This window comes from Streptopelia decaocto (assembly GCF_964273445.1).
Source record: "Streptopelia decaocto genome assembly, chromosome: 19".
NCBI lineage: Eukaryota > Metazoa > Chordata > Aves > Columbiformes > Columbidae > Streptopelia > Streptopelia decaocto.
The window spans coordinates 2022797-2042525 of NC_138674.1; the positions used below are offsets into that span (position 1 = coordinate 2022797).

General features: G+C 50.0%; 1 protein-coding gene across 6 annotated transcripts; it reads left to right on the plus strand.

Annotated features, from left to right (window-relative positions):
- Positions 1 to 239: 239 nt before the first annotated feature.
- Positions 240 to 19376, plus strand: LOC309447866 (bombesin receptor-activated protein C6orf89 homolog). 6 transcript variants are annotated; one of them, XR_014185680.1, is made up of 9 exons: positions 240 to 352; positions 3661 to 3868; positions 4990 to 5155; positions 12554 to 12708; positions 13011 to 13132; positions 14346 to 14472; positions 14561 to 14684; positions 15032 to 15281; positions 15396 to 19376. XR_014185680.1 is itself a non-coding variant. In XM_082068898.1 (9 exons), exons 3-9 carry the CDS (start codon positions 3680 to 3682, stop codon positions 15115 to 15117), a joined length of 969 nt encoding a protein of 322 aa, XP_081925024.1. In that variant the 5' UTR covers positions 309 to 352; positions 3447 to 3533; positions 3661 to 3679; the 3' UTR covers positions 15118 to 19376. The 6 variants fall into 6 exon arrangements, 5 of the variants coding, with proteins under 5 accessions (XP_081925022.1, XP_081925024.1, XP_081925026.1 ...); XM_082068898.1 differs by adding an exon at positions 3447 to 3533 and having other exon boundaries at positions 309 to 352; positions 15032 to 19376; XM_082068900.1 differs by lacking the exon at positions 240 to 352 and adding exons at positions 730 to 747; positions 3447 to 3533 and having other exon boundaries at positions 15032 to 19376.
- Positions 19377 to 19729: the final 353 nt, after the last annotated feature.

Genomic DNA, 19729 nt, shown 5'->3' on the forward strand with positions numbered 1-19729 from the left:
CACTAATATGCTCAAACCAACAGAGCCTGTTTATATTTCCAAGCTGTAGGGAAGAGACTTTAGGAGTGCAGCTCCCGTTTTTAAACCCTCAGTCATATTAGTCCCCCACACAGCACACTTGAACTAATGCAGAAACTTGTGTGGGTGTGACTCAAATGATGGGTACTGCCCAAATTCTGACACCAGCGTTGGTCTGTGTTGTAGGAATGACAGGCGGGGGTTCTCCGGGGTCGCAGGGCCCGGCCATGGCGGAAGCAGGAAGCGCCGGCCCGGCCCCGGTCCCGCCTCCATCGCGGGCGGGAGGAGCCCGGAGCCGGGCGGCGGAGCGGGGCAGCCGCCGGGCGGTGCCGGGGTGAGCCCGGGGGACGCGGGGCGGGGGCGGCGGGGGGGTCCGGAGCGCCGGGCCGGGCCTCGGCCCTTACGCTAGGCCCAGGCCTAGGGGGGCTCCCTGGGCCTCAGCGGGGCGCCCAGCTGCGGGGGTGGGGGGCTGTTTTTTTTGCTTGAATTTATTGATTTTTATATTAAAAAAGAAAAAAATCCTAGTTGGAGATGAATCAGGGAGATGCCGTGGTGGGTTCAGGCCCCTCTCGGGGGGGGGTTTAGCCCAAGTCGGACCCGCCGCCCCGGGCAGGGCCGGGTGAGGCGGCACAAACCGGGTTAAAGCAGATGAGGGTGTATTTTTATTTATATTGCAGATGAGGATGTATTTTTATTTATATCGCTGTTTCAGCTTCACCGGCAAGGCGAGTAAGCTTTCCCTTTTAAAGGCTTCTCTACCAGCATTTCTCTCTAAATAATTACAGTATCTTAATATTATAGCACCTTGGCTTTCTAAAGCCCGGGTCCAAATGGTGTCGGGTTCAGGGTCGGACGGGCGCTGGGCTGCAAACCCTTCAGACCAAGAACCGTCGCTATTTACATTTGCAGAGAGAGCTGCTTATGGCTGGAGTTCATAAAAAGCAGCGATACCATTTGTTTTCCCCATTTTGAAAGGCCCGTCTCTGAGGGGCCGCGGAGCACAAGGGACGAGGCTCATTCAGTACGTGCGTGACAGCAAAGCGGGAACAGTAGCCTGTTGTTATTAATTTGTCGGTTGTATTATGGCGATAGGAAGGGAAATAATGGGTTGTTATTTGTTTTTTAAGGCCTCATCTGTTCTCGGAACAATGCGGGAGTGTGATGCCTGATTTCCCAGCTGAGGACACGGGTTATTGTTGAGTTTCTCAAGGAGCCGACTTGGGATTTTAGTGCCTGTGGCTTGTAGGGGTTGTCTACAAAGGTATCGAATCAAACGTAGATTGGGGGAGAACTGGGATGTATCGCAGTGTTTTCTCATAGTAGGACGCTGCTTCTGCTGTTTGGAAAGGCGGAAATCGCCGTGTTTGACAGCGTTTCTGTAGGGATAATTGTTTTAAGTGGTTCCGGGCACATTCTGTGAGCAGGAGGTTGCTGACTCTGCTGGAGCTGGGCACGGGAGAGCGTCACAGGCGAGGGCTTTGGCACGCAGGAGCCGCAGGAAGCTAGATAACCTTCCAGGGCACCGGTCGCAGTGTCAGGGCAACTAAAGTAATCAGGAAAACTGGGAGAAAAGAGCATTTAATATCCTGCAGATGTGCCGGCTCTTGCTTGTTACATGAATCAGGGTATTACATAAATGAGTTAGTAAAGCGGTGTATTGTTTTTATAGAGCCAAATGTGTGCCAGGTGCTTTACAGATGAGAAGAAAAGGTCCCTGCCTTGGAGAGCTGACGATCCATAATGAGCTATTATTGATCAAACCTGCTTTGGGGCAGCTCTGCGAGCCCATGGGGCTGCTCAGGTCGTAAGATCTGGGACAAATATTTGCACGGAACGCAAGGAATGGTGGTAGAACAGGGCCAGGAGCTAATTAACCTGGCAATGTAGTGCAGCGTGTTCTCGTTGCGTGCTTGGGGTTAGGTTTTAATTCGGCGTTTTACTCCTTTGGTTTTTCGAGGGCTGTGGCTAGATATTTCACGCTGATGTTAATATAACATCTGACATTAACTGCTTGGGTTGGATGCTTAGGCAGCTGCTGACCAAACAAATCAGGGTTATTTTTCAGCCAGATAATTTTCCTGATCTGATTCACCGTGTGACCACGTAAATTAATGCGCAAGAGCAGAGCAGGGAGCTGGTCCTGGGGCGGAGAAGCGATTGCTGAAGCTGGTGGTCCTGTTGAAAAGTTTTGGCTTTGTTTTTTTTTTCTCTGAAATGACGTGCTAGCATTGCAGGAAAAAATATATGTATTAAAAATGCCCTTTCTTGAGTTCTGACTTCTTGCAGAAGCTCGAGTGAGTAAAACAGATCTGTGATTTAAAAAGGGGGCTGTGCTGTGGGCTGCGTGCAGAGATCCATGTAAATAGTGATCCAGTTCTTGTAGCAGAGCGAGGAGGTGACCGGGGTGAAGCTGCTGGATTCACGAGCTGATTCCCGGTGTCAGGTACTTAGAGGGAAAAGGGCCCAGGGGCCTGATTTCCATTTCCACTGATGATGCTTGGTGTGTTTTTTCCGTGATGCCCCTCAGTCTGGTTGCAGGGCAATGCATTGCTGAATGCCGGCTCCCCAGAAAGTTTGGGTTGTCCCCCTTGGACCAAGGTTGGAGTTCTCCCAGCTCAGAACCGAGCAGCAGCGCCAGGCCTCACAGATGCTCCCTCTCCCCCAGCAGCGTTTTTCCAAGGCCTAATGTCTCTCTAACAATGGGATCCTCACGTTGGCAGCTATTAGCTTATCCGGCAATTTCTTTGCATCTTTTCTTCAGCCCATCTGCTGCTCTGGGTATCGTGAGGCTCTGCTTTTGTGGCAGACAGGAGGAGCGGTAGAGGAACACGTTTCATTTTTTGGCATCTTAATGTTGATTGCTCGTAGGTACGTTCTTAGAAGTTTCCCCGTTGAAATTTCACGGTGGGAAATAATTTGCTGTCAAATGCCATTTTTTGTCTGGCATTCACAGTGCGACTCTTGCTGCGGTATTTAGTTCTGTGGCATTTCTGCAGGTGAATGACCTGCAGGCAAACGTTGCAGGAACGCAGGAGCTTCTGTTGCCTGCTATGGTGCTATCACGTTACTGTTACTCAATAATCGGTTGGCCTGGACTTTGGGTTGCGAAAATTTAAACAAATTGTAGACTGTTGAACTTTGCCCCACACATACTGGTTATTTCTCTGTCCCGTTCTTATTGCTGACAGGGGATTTAATGAAAACAAATCTACGTTAAAATAAGCGACTGAAATTATAGCGCAGGAGAGCTTAGCCTGGCTACCGTGTGTGCTGATCAGCTTTGTATTGCTGGCTCTTGTATGTGGCGAGCAATTGCTTTATGGGACGGATTCGTTTGGAATAGATGAATAAACGGAGTTTCATTGATTTCTGGGAAGCTTTGTTCATTTACATAAGCTGCGGATCTCAGCCGGTTCTTCTCTTGTCAGGAAATTTCACGGCTTCTTTCAGTCCCCATGGGATACTGAACCAGCAGAGACTATTAGGGCTGCATCTAAACCTTGTCCTGCGAAGAGGTTTGTTCCAGATAATCCTTCCTTCTTGCCTAAACGTCGCGATGTTCCTGTGATCCCTCTGCACACGCTGATCTTGAGCTGGACGGCTGGAGTTTGTCTTGTGTTAACGTGCTGAATCTCTCCATAGGTGTTTTTCATCGGAGGCCATGGAGCTCTCGGCTAATGAGCTCAGCATTTACGACAAACTGTCAGAGACGATTGATCTGGTGAGGCAAACTGGCCACCAGTGTGGGATGTCAGAAAAAGCCATCGAGAAATTCATCAAGCAGCTCTTAGAAAGAAACGAACCCCAACGGGGGCCGCCGCGGTACCCTATCTTAGTGGCTCTCTACAAGGTAAGACGTCTCGTGTTTGCACAGCCCATTTGAGGGTCGAAAGTTCTCCTTTTGCACCTGAACCTTTTATTTTCCATTGCATATGAAAGTTTGATGTGTCAACACCTTCCTTGCCTTAAATTGTTAAAGAATGATGCTTTCAGATGGATTCTTCAGGTAAAGATTCCCAGTGTCAGCACCCTCGGTGGAAACGTGAGGAAAGGAGGAGATTCTTAAAAGTGCAGGGCTGAATAACAAAGAGATTCAGGCTCTGTTTCTGACCCTGTCATGAGCTTCTACCTGTGTTTTTTCTCATTCTAGTCTATAAAATAAACCTGGAGCCTTGATGCTTGAGTCTAGAAACATATTTTGAGACCCTAAACTAAAAACGCTGTAAAAGGTTTTGCAAAGTGGGTGAAAGAATGCTGTTGTTGAATAGGTTCAAGATGTTTGCTACGAGGATGAAAAACTTCCCACCGCTATAATATGCGGTAATATTTTAGTGTCGTCTTTACAAAATCATCATGATGGTTTCTATTTAGAAAAAAATTCAAGCTGTCTTCCTCTATAAAAAACTGTAAAATGAGGCAGGAGAACAGAAAACTGGGAGTTTGAACTTTCAGCTTCTGTTCTTGTTTTTGCTGTTGATTCACGTTGACTTTGGCCAGGGGGAGAAATGCATCATGTCATCTCTTTAAGGCTTATTTGGGATTCTGGTATGGAGGAGGGAGCTGGTGCCAGCTCTGCGTTTGGAGGCTTGACGAATGTTTGCAAAAAGCCTTGAAAACCCTTGTGTAAGAGGCATGGCAGGAGTGCAAGCTTTTGTTTGATTAGGTGGGAGGAATCAGAACTATCTGTAGATAATCCTCGCTGCATTTGCAGTGCTCAAATATGTGAACAGAGTTGTGTGGCTTGGGTTTGAAGGCTGCTTGATGTCATCCTTGGACAGCCCTAGTGCATACACAGAGTTGTCACTCAGTTTTATTGCATAGGATTGCAGTTGAAACGAGTCACAGAAAACTGAGCGTTCATCCTGCGGCGCAGAGCCACAGCCCTTTGATATCAGCACAAGGTGTGTCCTGTTCTGAAGACACATCAGCTCAGTGCGGTCTCACTAATTCCGAGCCTGTTTTCTCTCGCAGGGGCTGCTCACGCTGGGCTTGGTCTTGCTGACCGTTTACTTCGTGGTCCAGCCGTACAACCCGCTGCCACCCGAAGCTCCGCTCTCCAGAGCCCAGGCCTGGGGCTCCCTCGTCGGTCACATCCGCCTGCTCTCTCTGCCCATCGCCAAGAAGTACATGCTCGAGAGTAAGGAAATGATTTCTCTGCTGTAACACAAGCCTAGCAAGAAATACCGAGTTAAATACCAGCCGTGAGGATTGTTTGAGTGTCTCCTTGGGCACCAAATAACAAACATGTTTCTGGCGTGGCACCATGGTTTTCTCTTTTCCTACCACTCTACTTAAAAATAACATCCTGAATTCTAGCTAGGGTGCTTTCCCTTCCATTCATTTGGGCTGAAAAATCTTTTCTCTCTACCTTCCTCATTTTCTTCTTGCACATTCTCTTTTCCTTGATTTTAACACCTCAGGTTTTTTCGTCCACATGAGTTCCCCTTCCTCTAAAAACCCTTTGCTGTTCTGAGAATCGTGCTGAGATAGCCATGCTGGGTAAATGTCACTCTTTCTCAGTAACCAGGAAAACCAGCTTGCCAACCAAATCTGGATATTGGCGAGCAAAGTGTAGAAACCTCAACACGTGACCCAAGTTTAAGGAAAAGTGGTTTTTGCCAAGTGGTGTATTGGGAAAGAACTGTGGGCTTGAGAGCTATGGTGTTTATAGCCGTTAACGTACCATAGGGGGAATGTGTGTGTGGGGAAGCTGGATAAGTGGCTCCCTAATGAGGCAGCCCCAGCACGGGAGAGGAATAGAACAGATTTTTCCTAGACTGGCATAATAGAAATGGAAAAGTTTTATCTTTTCTCATTCTCAGAGAATAATTTCCACCGACTTAGGCTGGCAAATGGGTGTAAACATGGGCTTTGCCTCTTTGATAAAATACAAAGACTGTCAGTAATGATAAATCTGTGAATTATTTTGAGCAGGGCTGTGGCACAATGTTGGTTGTCTGTCGGCACACTGTAAAAACAAACTTCTGTCTCCGTGCCCTCCACGGGTTTATATTTAGCCTGGGCAGCTCATTGTGTTGGAGTTGTCTGTTCTGGCTCTGACCTTCCTGCCGCAGCTAAAAAGGGCGCCCTGAAATGCCAGCGCCGTTCTGCGTTTGCTCCGTGTGTCTCCCTCTCTTCCGCTGACACGTGGGATTTCTGTTAACTCGAGTTTGTGCGGGTGGGACGGGGTATCCCACATTGTTCGTCTCCTTCCTTACACACCGGGATCTCTCACAGGGAGGAAAAAACAAAGGCGAGGAGATGGCTGGAATAGCCCCTTGACTGCTTATCTACTGCATTTCGGTGTTGACGCGAGTGAACACCCCTCCGCTTCTGCACGGGGAAGGAAGCCAAGAGTTTCTTCTTCCTCTCTCTGTGTCGATCTTGGTAGATGAAAATTTTGAGGGGGCTGAGGACAGAACTTGGAGTTTTCTGTGCCTGGGCACCAGTTCAAATCCAGCTGGGGCTGTTGTTGCTGGAAGCCACCTGTGAGCAGTTTGGAGGCTGCCCGGCCCTCCGGCAGCGCTGGCAGCGTTTCCCCGGCCCCAGCGCGGTGCGGACGGAGCCCGGCCGTGGGCCTGCGGGTGGTCTGGGATCTCTTCCTCCAGGCCTAAAGCTGCCTGGGCAGATCTGGGGCTCCGCTCTCCCTCCTGAGCCTGCTCGGGGACTTGTGGGCTCAGGGCAGCTTTCCTGTCTCCGGGATTGCAGTTCGGAGCCCGGTCCCTGGTGGGTGTGGGCTGAGCAGCCAGGTTTGTGTTGCAGAACAAGGGGAGCTCGATGCCTGGTTTCGCTCAAGAGCTGGAGCCCCACTTTAGGGTGGTGGTGAAGCTTTGGGGTGCAGGATGCTGCTCCCCGCTCCCTCCAGCTCAGGGTGACCTGCCTTCGTTCTCACCTTCATCCTCAGCCCTCCCACCCCACGAGCCGTGGCTGACAAGGGCTGTCTGTCCGTCCCTGGCTGTGGGTGGACCTTTGAGCGGCCGAGGTGAGGAGCAGTGTCCGCCAAGCTGTCTCTTGTGTGAAGTTTGTACGATTAGGTCCAAAGTAAATTTCCTTTTTGCCTGTCTCTCTGCTCTGTTGCTCGCTTTCTCCCCCGGATCAATTCCCATATCAAAACTAATGTTCCTACCCTTTGTTTCTTCTAAGCTGACTCTTAGACCCTTGGGTTTGGCATCTGTGCCTCTTCTTCAGCTGTTTTCCCAGGGCTAGGAACCGAGGTCCCTTCGGTTGGGGAAAAATCCTGCGGAAATGTGGTTTGCATTTGCTCTTCCTGAGCTGGTGTTTACGCAGAGCTTGTGAAAGCCCCGGTGCTGGGTCAGGCTGCCTGCTCGGGGCCGGGGAGACGCCTCTCACCCGCAGCCCGCGGCTCTGGGTGGGTGCATCGCTCCACGTAACCCCAGGGAGGCCATGGGTTTGCAAACCTCCGGCCTCTACCTGCTGGAAGGAACACAGTGGACTTGGAGTGGGCACGTGGGGTAACTCGAGGCTTCCTGGTGCTGTTCCAAGAGCAAGTAGGGTCTGTGTAACCTGGATTTGTTGCTCTTCTCTGACACAGGCTGAGATGGGCAAGTTATTCCCTCTGTTTCAGTTCTCTGGTGCAAAGTTGGAGCACTTCCCTCTCCCCTGCAAGTGTTAGGAAGCTTGGAGAAGATTCCTTTTGTCAAATACCACTTTTAGCCTAGACCAGCAGGGTTAAAATCATGTTTACGGGGCTTATACGCAATCTGTTTTAGAGCAAGGAATGCTGTTGGAGGAGCTGTGTTTAAGCAACACCATGTGAGTGGCCTGTCCCCGTCACGTCCCGAGGCCTGCGGGGTGCCAGGGCTGTTTGTGGGGACGGGGGACAGCAGGCTGGGTGGCTGGGAGAGGACAGCGGGCTCTGCCTCTTGGCTGGCCACCTTTCCTTTAGCTGGAGCTTTGCCTTGGCCCCTGGCCAGGTCCCTTCTTCTTTCTGATCTTAACCCTTTGCAGGCAGCCTGACCGTGGGCTGAGCACCCAGGTATTCAGCCTTTCCCCACGGGTTCCGACCTGCTGGGTTCAGCTCTGCACGAGCCCGAGGAGTGAGAGCCTGCTCTGAATGCAAGGGTTGCACAAGAAAGCTGCTTGCGAGGTAAAGCCGTGTCTAATTTCTGACTTCTTGCTGCCCTCAGCACATCCCTCTCCTCGTGCTCGCAAAGGATCTTTCTTATTTTATTCCCTAAGCGAAGTCAAGCTGGTTTGCTCTTGTGTTCATGCAAATTCTCGTGAACCCTGTTTGGGGGCTGGAGGATTTTGAGGTGTATGTGAGCACAATGTGCAGCACTGCGCAGTGTTCCCTCCTGTCCCCATGCAGCTGCCAGTTTATCTCATCCTTTTGTGTGTGTGTAAACAACCATTTTATAACATCACCTGAGAGTGACTAACAGACGTGTGTGTTGGCTCGTTCCAAGAGGACAGGAACGGCTGACTCTGCAGTGCCGGGCGGTGCCAACCTGCTCTCATACGCTGCTTTACTTTGGCCTCTGTTCAACCAGTGCACTGTTTATTTGGATTTGCTGACAGCAAACGAAGTCCAAATCATTGCGGCGATCCCGACCATGAAAAACTCTTCCTTTTGCTTCTATATTTTGGTGTGTCCGGAATTTCTTGTTTCCCCATTTGCAGAGCGAGTCCTCGCTTTGGGGTTGCTTCCCTGGAAAGAGCGAGCGTGCCATGGTGCCTGTTGCAGAGGCGTTCAGAGCCTGGCCGAGCCCTGTTTGCTCCAGTGACACGGGGACATCAGACCTCGTACAGACTGAAGCCACTGTCGGGCAAGTGGCAGCGACTGGGAGGATCTGTTTGCAAACGTGCTGTTCTCCAGCCACATTGCTCATGCAGACGCTGCCAGAGCAGCGCGAGCTGCTTTCTAGGGCACATAACCAGAGGTACCAACCGGAGCAGTGGACTCTGGAGGTTTTCCTGATGGTTTGGTCCCTGCCTTCTGTTTTCTGGATTGGTAGGTGCAGATTTCTCCTGGAAATAATGCTCTTTCACCCCGGTGAACTGTGAGTTCCTCTGGGGCTAGGCTGAGCAGACTCGATTTCACAATGTCTCGTTGGATCAAAATCATTTTTGTGCTTTGCTAGAGACTGACTAATCATCCTTCGGTTGTTTGACCAGCCGTTACCCATTAGTGAAATGAATGAGTAGTTCTTCGAGCTGTTGACTTTTTACCCAGAACAAAAATAAGGCTTTCTTGATGGGTTTATTTGTAGCTGTTATTTTGTTGCTAGCTTTTCCTAAAAATGCTATGAACCCAACTGAGAGGTACTTTCTTCTGGCATAAGATATTCAATATACTCAGAGCTACAACGAAGTTCAATTTGAGGAAGAGGTGAGGATCTGGTGATGAACAAGGACCCTCTTTGTAGTATATATTTAAAACCCCACTGTCATGCATTCCTTAATCAGGCCTTCCACACTGTAATTAATAAGCATTCCTTACGATTCCTGTCTGACTTGCTCAAGAACCCATCAGTTCAGCCTGACTTTGACGTGACATTATAAATGATCAAGTTAATTTTTAGCCTAGTGAAAAACTGCAGCAAGGTGGAGCTTGGGAAGTGTTGCTTTTGTAACAAAGTGCTCTGAATGCTCTGAGCTGCACCACGCAGTAACTCTGTGCTCTTAATTTCTATATCTCTGAAGTAAGAAGGATGAGATTTACTCGTGTCATAGGCTGTGACTGTGAACTGATGTCTGTAAATGGCTTTGAGTTTTGAAAATACTGTTTTATCTTTCTGTAGGGTCTGAGAAAGGGGGTGTGGTGATATGGATGTAGTATATGCTGCAGTGATGGCATAGCACAAGCGAGGAGCTGTTGTACTCGAGTAGTACAGTATCTATAAGTCTGCAGAGGTCTCAATGTGGCAAGTGGCTTGTCCTGACTTAGGAGCAAGAGCAACCTGGCCTGCACTCCTTTGGCTGTCACAGCAATAACAGTGGGTTATGAGCTGCAGCTTCACTTTGAGGTTAAGGGCTAGACCTCACAATTCCCTGTCCTTAAAATAATGGAAAACAGCGCTGTCAGATCCAGCATCTGGAAGTTGGATGTTTCCAACTGGAGGGAGAGCTGCAGCCCTTCTGTGGTGATGGGACATCAGAGCACTGAGGACCTTACAGGTGGGATTGAGTGTATCGAAGAAAGGACCGATAAGAAAGATGGGGACAGACTTTTCAGCAGGGCCTGTTGTGATAGGACAAGGGAAGATGGTTTTAAACTAAAGGAGGGGGATTCAGGCTGAACAGGAGGAAGGAATTGTTGGCCCTGAGGGTGGTGAGAGCCTGGCCCAGGTTGGCCAGAGAGGTGGTGGATGAACCATCCCTGGAGACATCCCAGGCCAGGCTGGACGGGGTCTGAGCACCCTGAGCTGGTGAAGATGTCCCTGCCCATGGCAGGGGGGGCACTGGGGGAAGGTCCCCTCCACCCAAACCATTCTATGAGCATCTGGGGGGACTATGAAGTCCCTTCTGCAGACCAGACTCTTCCATGCAGACCTCACTGTCACTCACCTGCTGGAGACTTTCAGCCTCACGGTCCTGAGTGCTTGGGAGCAAACCAGCCTGGCTGGAGCCAGCGAGCTGCCTGAGGTGCTGCGTGCAGGAGGTTTTATGTTTTCAACACTTCATTAGGGGCAGGAGCAGCCCTTGGCTCCGGGCAGCTGGCTGGAGCAGAAGGTCCCCTTGCTGCAGAGCTTCCCTTTGAACCTGCTGCGGTGGCAAACGGATATTTCACCCTCCATATGGTCCCTAAAGAGAGCAGGGCTGTTGTTGGGATCCTGCTCTCAGATCTATATGGGCAAGTTTCCATAAGTTTTATTGTTTTGCTGCCAAGGGGCAGAACCAGGGCCAGGTCTCCTCAGTAACCTCTTCGCTTCCAATCTGGTCGTCCACACCCAGCATCTCTGGGGTTGTGCGCACACACCCCTCCGTGCTGCCAAAAAACTTGGGAGATCCTCTGAAAATGGCCAAGAAGGGTGGCGTACTCATTTCAAATTGGTTGTAAATTGAGAATTATTTTTCTGCATAGTGGAAAGCAGAGTCATAAACTCCTTCTAGCATTAATCATAGATGTGTTGTAAGGGAAGTTGCTATCTCTTCATCTGTGCTGGAAGTCCCCAGCCCCAGCTCTGCTAGGAGTTATCCTGACATAAGGGAGGAGACGGCTCTTGTTCTGGAGAGCTAATATAGCATAAAAGCAAATATTAGGTGGGTATGACCGATGGGGAACTGAGGTTCTGCTTAACAAACCAAGGGCTGCTCCTCAAAGGGAGAGAAAGCCCAAGTGTGGAGGAGAGGTTAGTAGGGCCTGGCGCTGGCTTCTGGCGGGTAATGTATCGTTGTACATGTCAATGCTACAGCTGCGTTCCTGCTCTGAAGCCCCGCGGGGGTAATCGCACACGCCCAGCGCTTCAGCATCTGAAGGCGAGTGGACGGGACCATCGTGTGACGGCCGCACGTGACGGTCGCGCTGGGATGAAGAGACCGTCTTGCTTTTCAATCCCCGAGCAGACCGTGCATGCGCGCAGACGCTGCGCACGGCTTCGACCAGAATAATCCCCCAGGGTGTCTGGGCAGGGCGATAATGTGAAAGGAATGCAGGGAGGGTAATCGAAAGAAAATAAGCATCCTCGGTAATGCACGTGGTCTGTGCTCCTTCCCTCCCTGGGAAGGGCAGGAGCTCCTCGCTGCCCGTACTTGTCATGCCAGTCACACGCATGCTGGTGCGCAGGCTAACACCCTCCACAATAAATCTCAAAGATTAATTACACACAAAAAAAAATCCCACAACCTCACTCGCAGCATTTGAAATGCGTCTCAACCGTGCTCCGCTCGGGTTATTCATGGGGAAAAGAAATAACCTCCTGAACAGAGCAATTGAGAATGCAAATGTCCCAGCCTGGCTCAAAAGAGGAGTCGAGCTCTGTGCTGCCAAGCTGATTAGCATCCTGGTACGGGGGGTGCTGCCCGGAGAGACAATTTGGGGACAACTGGGCTTAATGCTCCAGGATGAGATTTTGAAGTTTTTCCCAGAAAGAAATGATAGTGTTGCTGCTCCCTGTATGACGAGAGACCATAAGATGCGTTTTCTTGTTCTCCTCGTGGCGACTGCTCTTGCTCTGGTGAGATCCTTCAGCCCTTTGTTTCCTGTCACTGACCAGCTGGGTTTTGTGAGTTGAGGTTTTTTGTTGTTGTAAAATTGAAGCTTTCTACAGGCAGCGGAACAAAGATTTTCTTTTTGCTCTTGTGAGCAGGGAGGGAAAGTCGGTTGGAGCAGTTTCTCATGGGAGTGGGACTTGTGCTTGCAATAAGGATTTTACACTCTGTTCTGCCTTCTCACCCCTTTCTGTGGGAGCAGCATAGACACGTGAAGCTTGTTCTTTTTGTGTAACTACAGCCGTCGGAAGCTATAAGAAATCTCAGTGTTCCATGTTAGAGATAACGAGTTTATCCTCGAGTCTGTCTCCTTCCCATTTAATTTTTGGTTTAATAAAACACTTCTCTCTTGTCTCTTCCCAAGAATGCCAGGACTGGTGGGCAGCAGGTTGCAGACAGAACGTTTCTGCGCTTCCTGCAAACTGCACGTTCTGTTCTGCTGTGAAAAGCCTTCAAGTAGCGACAGACTTTGCAGAACTACCAGAGAAGCTCCAGAGGTCTCAGCCTTTTCTAATCAAGGTAATGCATGGATTTGTAAGGCTGGATTAGTCCAAACTCTTGAATAGCACCAGCTATTTTCAACCACAAACTCAAACTGCTGATTGAGGTGGAACATATCTGAGAAGACATTTAGCCCCGGTTTAAAGATGTTTGGGCTGAGGAGCTCCTTAGCAAGTTGTTCCTCTGACTAATTATCATTATGGTTGGAACCTTAGCAATCTAGATGGCAGTTACTTCTGAATATTCTTTGGTGGGATGGAAATAGGAGAGGGGCAGAACGCCAGGTGCACGGCTTTTATCCTTGTTGTGTGTCGTTTAAGACAGGGCAGCATCTCTCCTATGAAGAACTGAAGCATTTTCAGTCCCAGGATCCAGAGCTGGCGGAGGTTATAATAGAAGAAAATGCAGCTGAATTGTGGAGCTGCCCATTTTTCGTTCCCTGGTGAGTCAAAGCTCAAACCCGTGGGAGGTGCGTACGTCCCTTCTGCAGGGCGGCCCGGGCTTTCTGACGGTGTGAATTACCAGGAGCTTGCAAGGTGTGCTTGACTGCAGGGAAGGGGAACAGGAGTGGCTCTGTGTGCCTCCTGGCACTGATCTGATCCAAGTAGGAGACTTCTGCGCTAAAAGCGGGATGTTGCGGCTCACCTTACAAGACAAAAATATCCCAGTGATTGCTCGGTCCTGTTCTTCAGGCCCTACGTTAATCATCTGGGCTGTGGTCTCATCACCCGAGGCAACTGGTTTACATTTCTAACCACGTCTGTCTGTCTGCTCAGTGGAAATCCTCCACTATTAGTGCCGTGACTGTTGCAAAACACAGAGAATTAACAGAAAGCTGAAGGGATCCTGCACTTTGTGTCTGGTCTCATGCAGGAAAATGACCCACCCCTAATCCTGGCCCTCTGGGAACTGTGCTAAAGCCTTTAGCTTAACTACATTGGAACAATTCAGAGCTCTCTAAGGCTGCAGAGCAACCCAGTGTATTAGCCAAGTCTTTTCGTGTGGAGAAGAGCGACAAGTAACGTGGGAAGGTGCCTCCTGCTGTGGAGCAGCTCCCTGGCACAGCCGTGCGAGCAAAGGACTTGGAGAAGGCCCCGCTGGAGTCTGCGCTTTGGCTAATGCTGAAATGGGATCTTCTTGCTGCTCTTCTCGACCGCAGCGCTGGTAGATGGATGATCAGGGCACAGAAGGATTAATCATGTCAAAATGTAAAAGATGTAAAAATAACAAGCCCCACCCTGCCTTTTCCAGTTACATTCCCTGGCCTGGAGAACAGACTTGGATTCCCCGCACCTTGCCATGTGGTTTTGGTTATGGTTGCTTACAATGCCACCTCTCTGCATCTTTTGTAATTAATGGATCTGATTAATGACTCAGATCATTTTAAGGGAAGAGGGGAGGAAAATTAAGTGTAGGCATCCATGATGACCTGCTTGTTTCCGGTTCACGTGGTCCTTCTGCAGGTACTGAAGGGAAGATATGAAGGAGGTTTAGAAGCTGAGAGATCAGATTTTGCTCCTAGGGGCTAGTCTGGCAGAGGCTGTTTATCAAGCATGAATATCTGTGAAGAATTTTGATCTTGGAAGTAGCCTTTTAAATACAAGCGTTATCATTGTGTGATATTTCTTCAATATGGGTTGTTTTGTTTTGTTTAGGAACAAATCTGTGAATAAAACTCGGATTCTGCAGGAATTTTTCCCCGCTGCCTCTCTGCTGTCCTTCCCCAGGACAGTGTCCCTGGAGAGCTGCTTCCTCATCCGCCATCCACATCTGGGGAATAAGGTGAGAAATTCAGCCCAGAGACATTATTTGATCAGGCAGACCCAAGAAAAGCTAACGAGGCTTTTGAAATGTTGCCCTCTCCTCCTAGAGCTACAGCTTGCACAGCCTGTTTGCTGTCGGGAGCGGACAGGTCACCCTGACTGTTGTACCCCTGGACAAGTGCAGAGGACGCTGTGAGATGTTCAGGGTGGAGCTGGAGGCTGGAGATTTGGGTGAGTACTGGTGCTGTAGGGTCTGGGGGATCCCTGGGACTCGGGGGGCTGCTTCCAGTTAGTATCTGTCAGACAGGTTCTGTCAGACACCATTACGACCTCCAAACTGGGGAGTGTCTGCTTGGAGCAGCACAGATCATTCTGGGCTGGGAGTTTGTGGCGTGGAACACAAACCACAGGATACCATGAGATGCTCAGTGTGAGCTACACAAGACAATGCTCTGTGGGTGTTACTGGGGGCAGCGTCTTTCCATAGAGCTTCTGCACACACCCCTCACATTACAGGAGATGAGCAGTTTTTAGGCATGGATTCATCTAACTTGGCCTCCTTGTTGCATCTTCCAAAGGTTACGCCAGCGCAGATCACTGGACGATGAGCTTCACGGCCAGAGGGACAGAGCCGGTGGTGGTTTGTGACGGAGCTGCCAGCTAAGGACGGTGCGGTGGGAACGGAGCTGTGTCCAGGACAAAACAACTTTCAGCTTGGAGGCCGAGGCAATGTCTTGAGAGCGATAGAGCTGGGGCAACCGGGGCAGGCAGCTTTGCCGCCCTGCATGTTTACAGTGGTTTAAAATGACTGTTTTCCCGACCCTTGAGGTAACTCTTTGCCTTTCCTCAAATGTATTTTGGGAGAAGCGCAAGCTATTTATGACCTTCCCTGTCCCCTCAGGTAAGCCCTGGGTTTGCAGCAAAGGGTTTTTTTTTTGCCAGGAGCAACAGAGGGATTTCTCAGGATGAGATTCACCTTGTGTCCTTTGTGGATTATGGCACTTCTGACACTTCCCTTGGGATTTTGGGAGCGGAGGGGGTGTGTGACATTTCCGGGTACGTTCCTCCTGAGGAGGAGGTGGCTTTGAGCCTGTCTTGTCAGGCCAGCTCTGTGAAGGGAATGAATTGGTGATGTGTCCCAGCTCCACCCCGTCTCTCCATCACGTTTGCGGCTCCGTGCTCTGTTGTGTGCCTCGCAAAGCCAAGCTCAGCTCCGTGTGCCAGCACTGGGATCAGCCCTGCACATCCTTGCCCTCTGCATCCCTCTTGTACCCAAAGAACCTGTTCAGGACTCTTCTTTGTGTCTTGCGGTCACTGTTCTGTGGTTCTCTATCAGCAGGTTGTGAGTCAAATGGTAACGGTGGGGTTTTTTTCTCTCCCCCTCCTTTCCTACAAAAATACTGGTGAAAGTTTTAGCGGTGCTGAGAGAGCCGTGGTTCTGGATGGAGACGGGGCTGGGTGCAGAGCAGCTCTCTACGAGTCAGGTATTCTGATTGTGGCCCTGAATCACGAGGGCTGCACAACCGTTCTCATTCACTCCTTGCTTTTTGAGGTGCTGCCTGCGTTCCCAGCCCAGGGCACCCACGGCAGCACCTGAAAGCTTCCTCAGCCCTGGCATTTCTTGCGCCGACTCCTCCCAGACCTGGAACTCTGTCCTCAAAACGAACGTTGGTTTTTCCCGAGTCCTTCCCAAGCTGCCTTCGCATGTTTCCTTTTGTTTCATCCCTGAGAGAGGCTCGGGTTCAGTGTTTGCAGGCTGCGGACGCTGCCGGCCCTTCCAAGTCTGATCCTCTGGGCCTGATCTTGCTGTTGAAGATCATTTACAGATGTGTTAGGCTGAACTCATAGGCCAGGGCTGTGGTTCAGGACATACTCTCACACTTGTTAATATGGAATTGGGAGGGGTTTTGTTTGAAAGCGAGTTAACTCTGTTCTCAGGAGCGAGAACCTTTCCCTCCGTACATATTTTAGGTACGTGTAAAATGACAGATTGGAAGAATGTCTGTCCAGCCTTTGTTTTTGAGCAAGACCGGGAGGATGGGAGCAAACATCGTGCTAATCTTATTGGGGTCTGATGGAAGCTGCCAAGTGGGGTGACCACGTCTGGCTCCCGCACAAGGATGAGGCAGAGGACAGTGCCTGCTCCAAAGGATTTAGTCAGAGGCCTTGACACTACGAATATTTCTATGCATAACCCTTGTTTTCCCCCTGTAAACGAGTAAGAACAATCCCAGCACCTGGTCAGTCTGTGCACCTGGCCCTCGACATGACCAACACACCAGATCAGGCAGAACCAAAGCGGGAGAGCCTGACTCTCTCAGGACAGAAAAGGACTAATTTAATTTGTAGCAAAATATTAAAGGGAATTGGATTAATAAGACCTCCATTAGTATTTTTAATGCTTGGGGTATGTTTTACACTTGCGACACTACGTGCAATCCCGTACATGCCAAGACACACACAGCACCCCTCTCCCTCCGCTTAGTTCATGGAAATCGGGGAGTTTGGTGATGGCAGAATTAGGGCCTCATTAGTGACTGTTGCTATTTACACTTTGGCAGCTTCTCGAGCCAAATTCAAGGGCTGAGAAGGTGATTTCACCTCTTACTGGTTTTGTACCTGACCCGTTTCTGTAAAGCGTTTGGTTAGAGATGCAGGAGAGAACCTGCCGGGCCCATTATCGCGGAGATTGTGGGTGGTTTGGTGATGCTGTTATTTCTAAGTGTCCTTGAATGTAACTTGTAAAAGAGCTGCAGAGACAATTCTCAAGTGTCTGTGAAATGCCTGAATTCTGTGAGCTGTTGTGGCTGTCTGGCTCCTTTGGGGAGAAACAGAGAAACTGGATCTGTTCACGGTTGCTGTTTAGATTGGGGGGGACGGGGCGGCTCTGGGGCAGGTTTGTGCCTATTTAGCAGAAGTGCTCTGGTTTATTGCCTCTCCCCTCCTCAAAGAGTTGCAGCTGGTTGGATGGAAGATGCTGAATCTGGAGCGTTAGCCGATCAGCTTTCCAAGTGCACTTTATGGTCTCTGCATAAGTTTCCAGGTCTGTGTCTAGGCGATACATTGCATATGTCCCAACCTTGCTCCCTTTGGAGTTTACGTCATTTGTTTTTAAACTTCCAGTATATTTTCTCTTCCTCTTCCAAAAGCTGTAAGGAATTAGCTGCTAAACCGAAACAGGAGGGCAGTTCTCCTGCTGATAAAGAGCTGATTTTGGCCTCGCCGCGGCTGAGAGCGGAGCTGTAGGACGGCTTCTAGAGCAGCTCCTGCTCCGGCTGCCAGACAAGTAGTGCGAACGCCCTCTGCGCTGAGGAGCCGCGGTGGAAACCTTGGGGTGAGCCCAGAGTGGCAAAACTAAGGTGACCGAAAGGAAGTTTTGGCACCTTGGCCAAAGGCTGCAGGCGAGCCCTTCATCATCTGCGGCTTCAGCTTCACCAAGGCTGTGAGTTCCTGGAGCTCCTGGTGGTCTGCCCGTGCTGAACTGGGGGGAATGTGGCCGTTTCCTCAGCGACATTGAGGCATCATGGCCACAGCCGTGATGGACAAGTCGCAGAGGGTGTGTGCGTGTCCCATCCTGGTCTCCGTCACCTCCAGCGTCACTTGGCACACGTGCTGGTTTGGCCAGTCCCGCTGCCCACCCCCAGCTCAGCGGGTGGGTCTCAGCTTTGGGAAGCCTGTTGCTGTGCTCCAGTGCTTTGCCGGTGAGCTGGAGGTGGAATCCTGCTCACCCGCCGCCCCACGGCCCCAGCGAGGCGCAGAGATCTGGGCCGCGCAGGAGCATCACGGGTTAACGCTGGTTTCCAAAGGCAGGGGCCATTGACTGTTGCTCTCAGGGTAACTGAAAGGAGGAGATAGGAGTATATTATTTACTTCAGTACCGGGAAATCAGCATCCCCTACGGGAGCCAAGCTGCCAGTTTCTATTGATTCTCTTTATTTCTTCTGTTTCCCTCCCGCTGGCGTTGCACACGAGTCTCCCCGAGGCAGCTCCGCACATCCCAGCCTCGAGCCCCCTTTGCATCACCCTGGAGATCTCTCTAGGGTCAGGTTTCCCAGGATTCTTGGGCCCTTTGGCTTCTCCCACTAATCCTCTCGCTGGAACGCTCTGGTGGAGAAGCTGGTTTTACTGGGCTGGATCGCAGCTTTCCTGGCTTTAGCAGCAAACCTTGCACGGCCTGTGCAGCGAGTCCCGCTCGGAATTGAGGAGCGGGACAGGATCCTGTTTCTAGAGGTGCCAACTTTGCAAACTCCAGCTTATCGGGGGATCGTTCCTCCTGCGTTTGAACATCCAAACTCACACCAGGGGGATGAAGTTTGCGGATCTGCTCCATCCCGGCCTCAGTGGTTTGTGTTTAGTCCCATAGTCAAGATAACCAAACGCTTTCCAGGGTGAGGCCGTTTCTTTGGGTGCACAAAGATCTTTTGCTTCCTGCAAACCAAACTTTCTCCTCTTGGTATATTTTGTATGTAGGACTAGACATTCTCCTCTTCAGGAAACTCCTCGTGAGGGATAGATTTACTGTCGTGCTGCGGTGACCAGGGCGATGCTGGGCTTCCCCTTTGCTTCGGAGACTCAAACAGATGACAGGTGATTGATTTGTAGCATTATCTCTTTGTCTGCAGGGAGGGGAGGCACCTTATAAAGGCTCAGGGGTGCTGGGTAGTAAAGCTATAGATACATAGAGACTGTTTCAATGCTGAACACTATCAATTCAGTGGTGGATTAAAACAAAAAAGAATGTAAATATGCACTTAATGCAGAATTTTATGGATGGTCATAATTTAATATATTGCAAACTTTGTAAATACTTGGAAAAAGCCTGTAAAGTGTGTAAATAAATGAGATTTGTATGTCAGGAGAATTAAAAAAAAAAGTTTTTACTTTTTGCAATTAAATCCAAGCGTTAATGCACCTTTTCCCCTTTCCTGATTGGCTTTCTTGTCATGTTGTGTGTCAGCCATTGAGGGGTTACTTACCCCTTTTTGGGGCACTTTTTCTAAGTGGAAATGTTGTTTTGGGGACACTTTTGTTGGAAAACTGTCCGAAGAAACACTGTGGGTGATGTTTTGTCTGGTTTAGGAGCTGATACAACAGCTTTGTCTCTCTTCCCGGTAACAATCGCTGTCCCTCCTTTACAATTCAGCTTATTTCAGCCAGGCTTCGAGGGACAGGAGGTTGGAAAGCTCCTCCAGAGTTCATAAATACAGGCAAGGAAAGATCCTACCACCACTAAGCCAACGCATTGGCCTTGTTAAACCCCGGTAAAGCCAGGCTCA

Bases quoted from the DNA above. Each gene is read 5' to 3' on its own strand.
- LOC309447866 (XM_082068896.1), top strand. From the start codon at position 246: ATGGCGGAAGCAGGAAGCGCCGGCCCGGCCCCGGTCCCGCCTCCATCG. The intron at 13,133-14,345 runs GTGAGTCAAAGC...TGTTTTGTTTAG, and splicing joins TGCCCATTTTTCGTTCCCTG to GAACAAATCTGTGAATAAAA. The intron at 14,685-15,031 runs GTGAGTACTGGT...CATCTTCCAAAG, and splicing joins GCTGGAGGCTGGAGATTTGG to GTTACGCCAGCGCAGATCAC.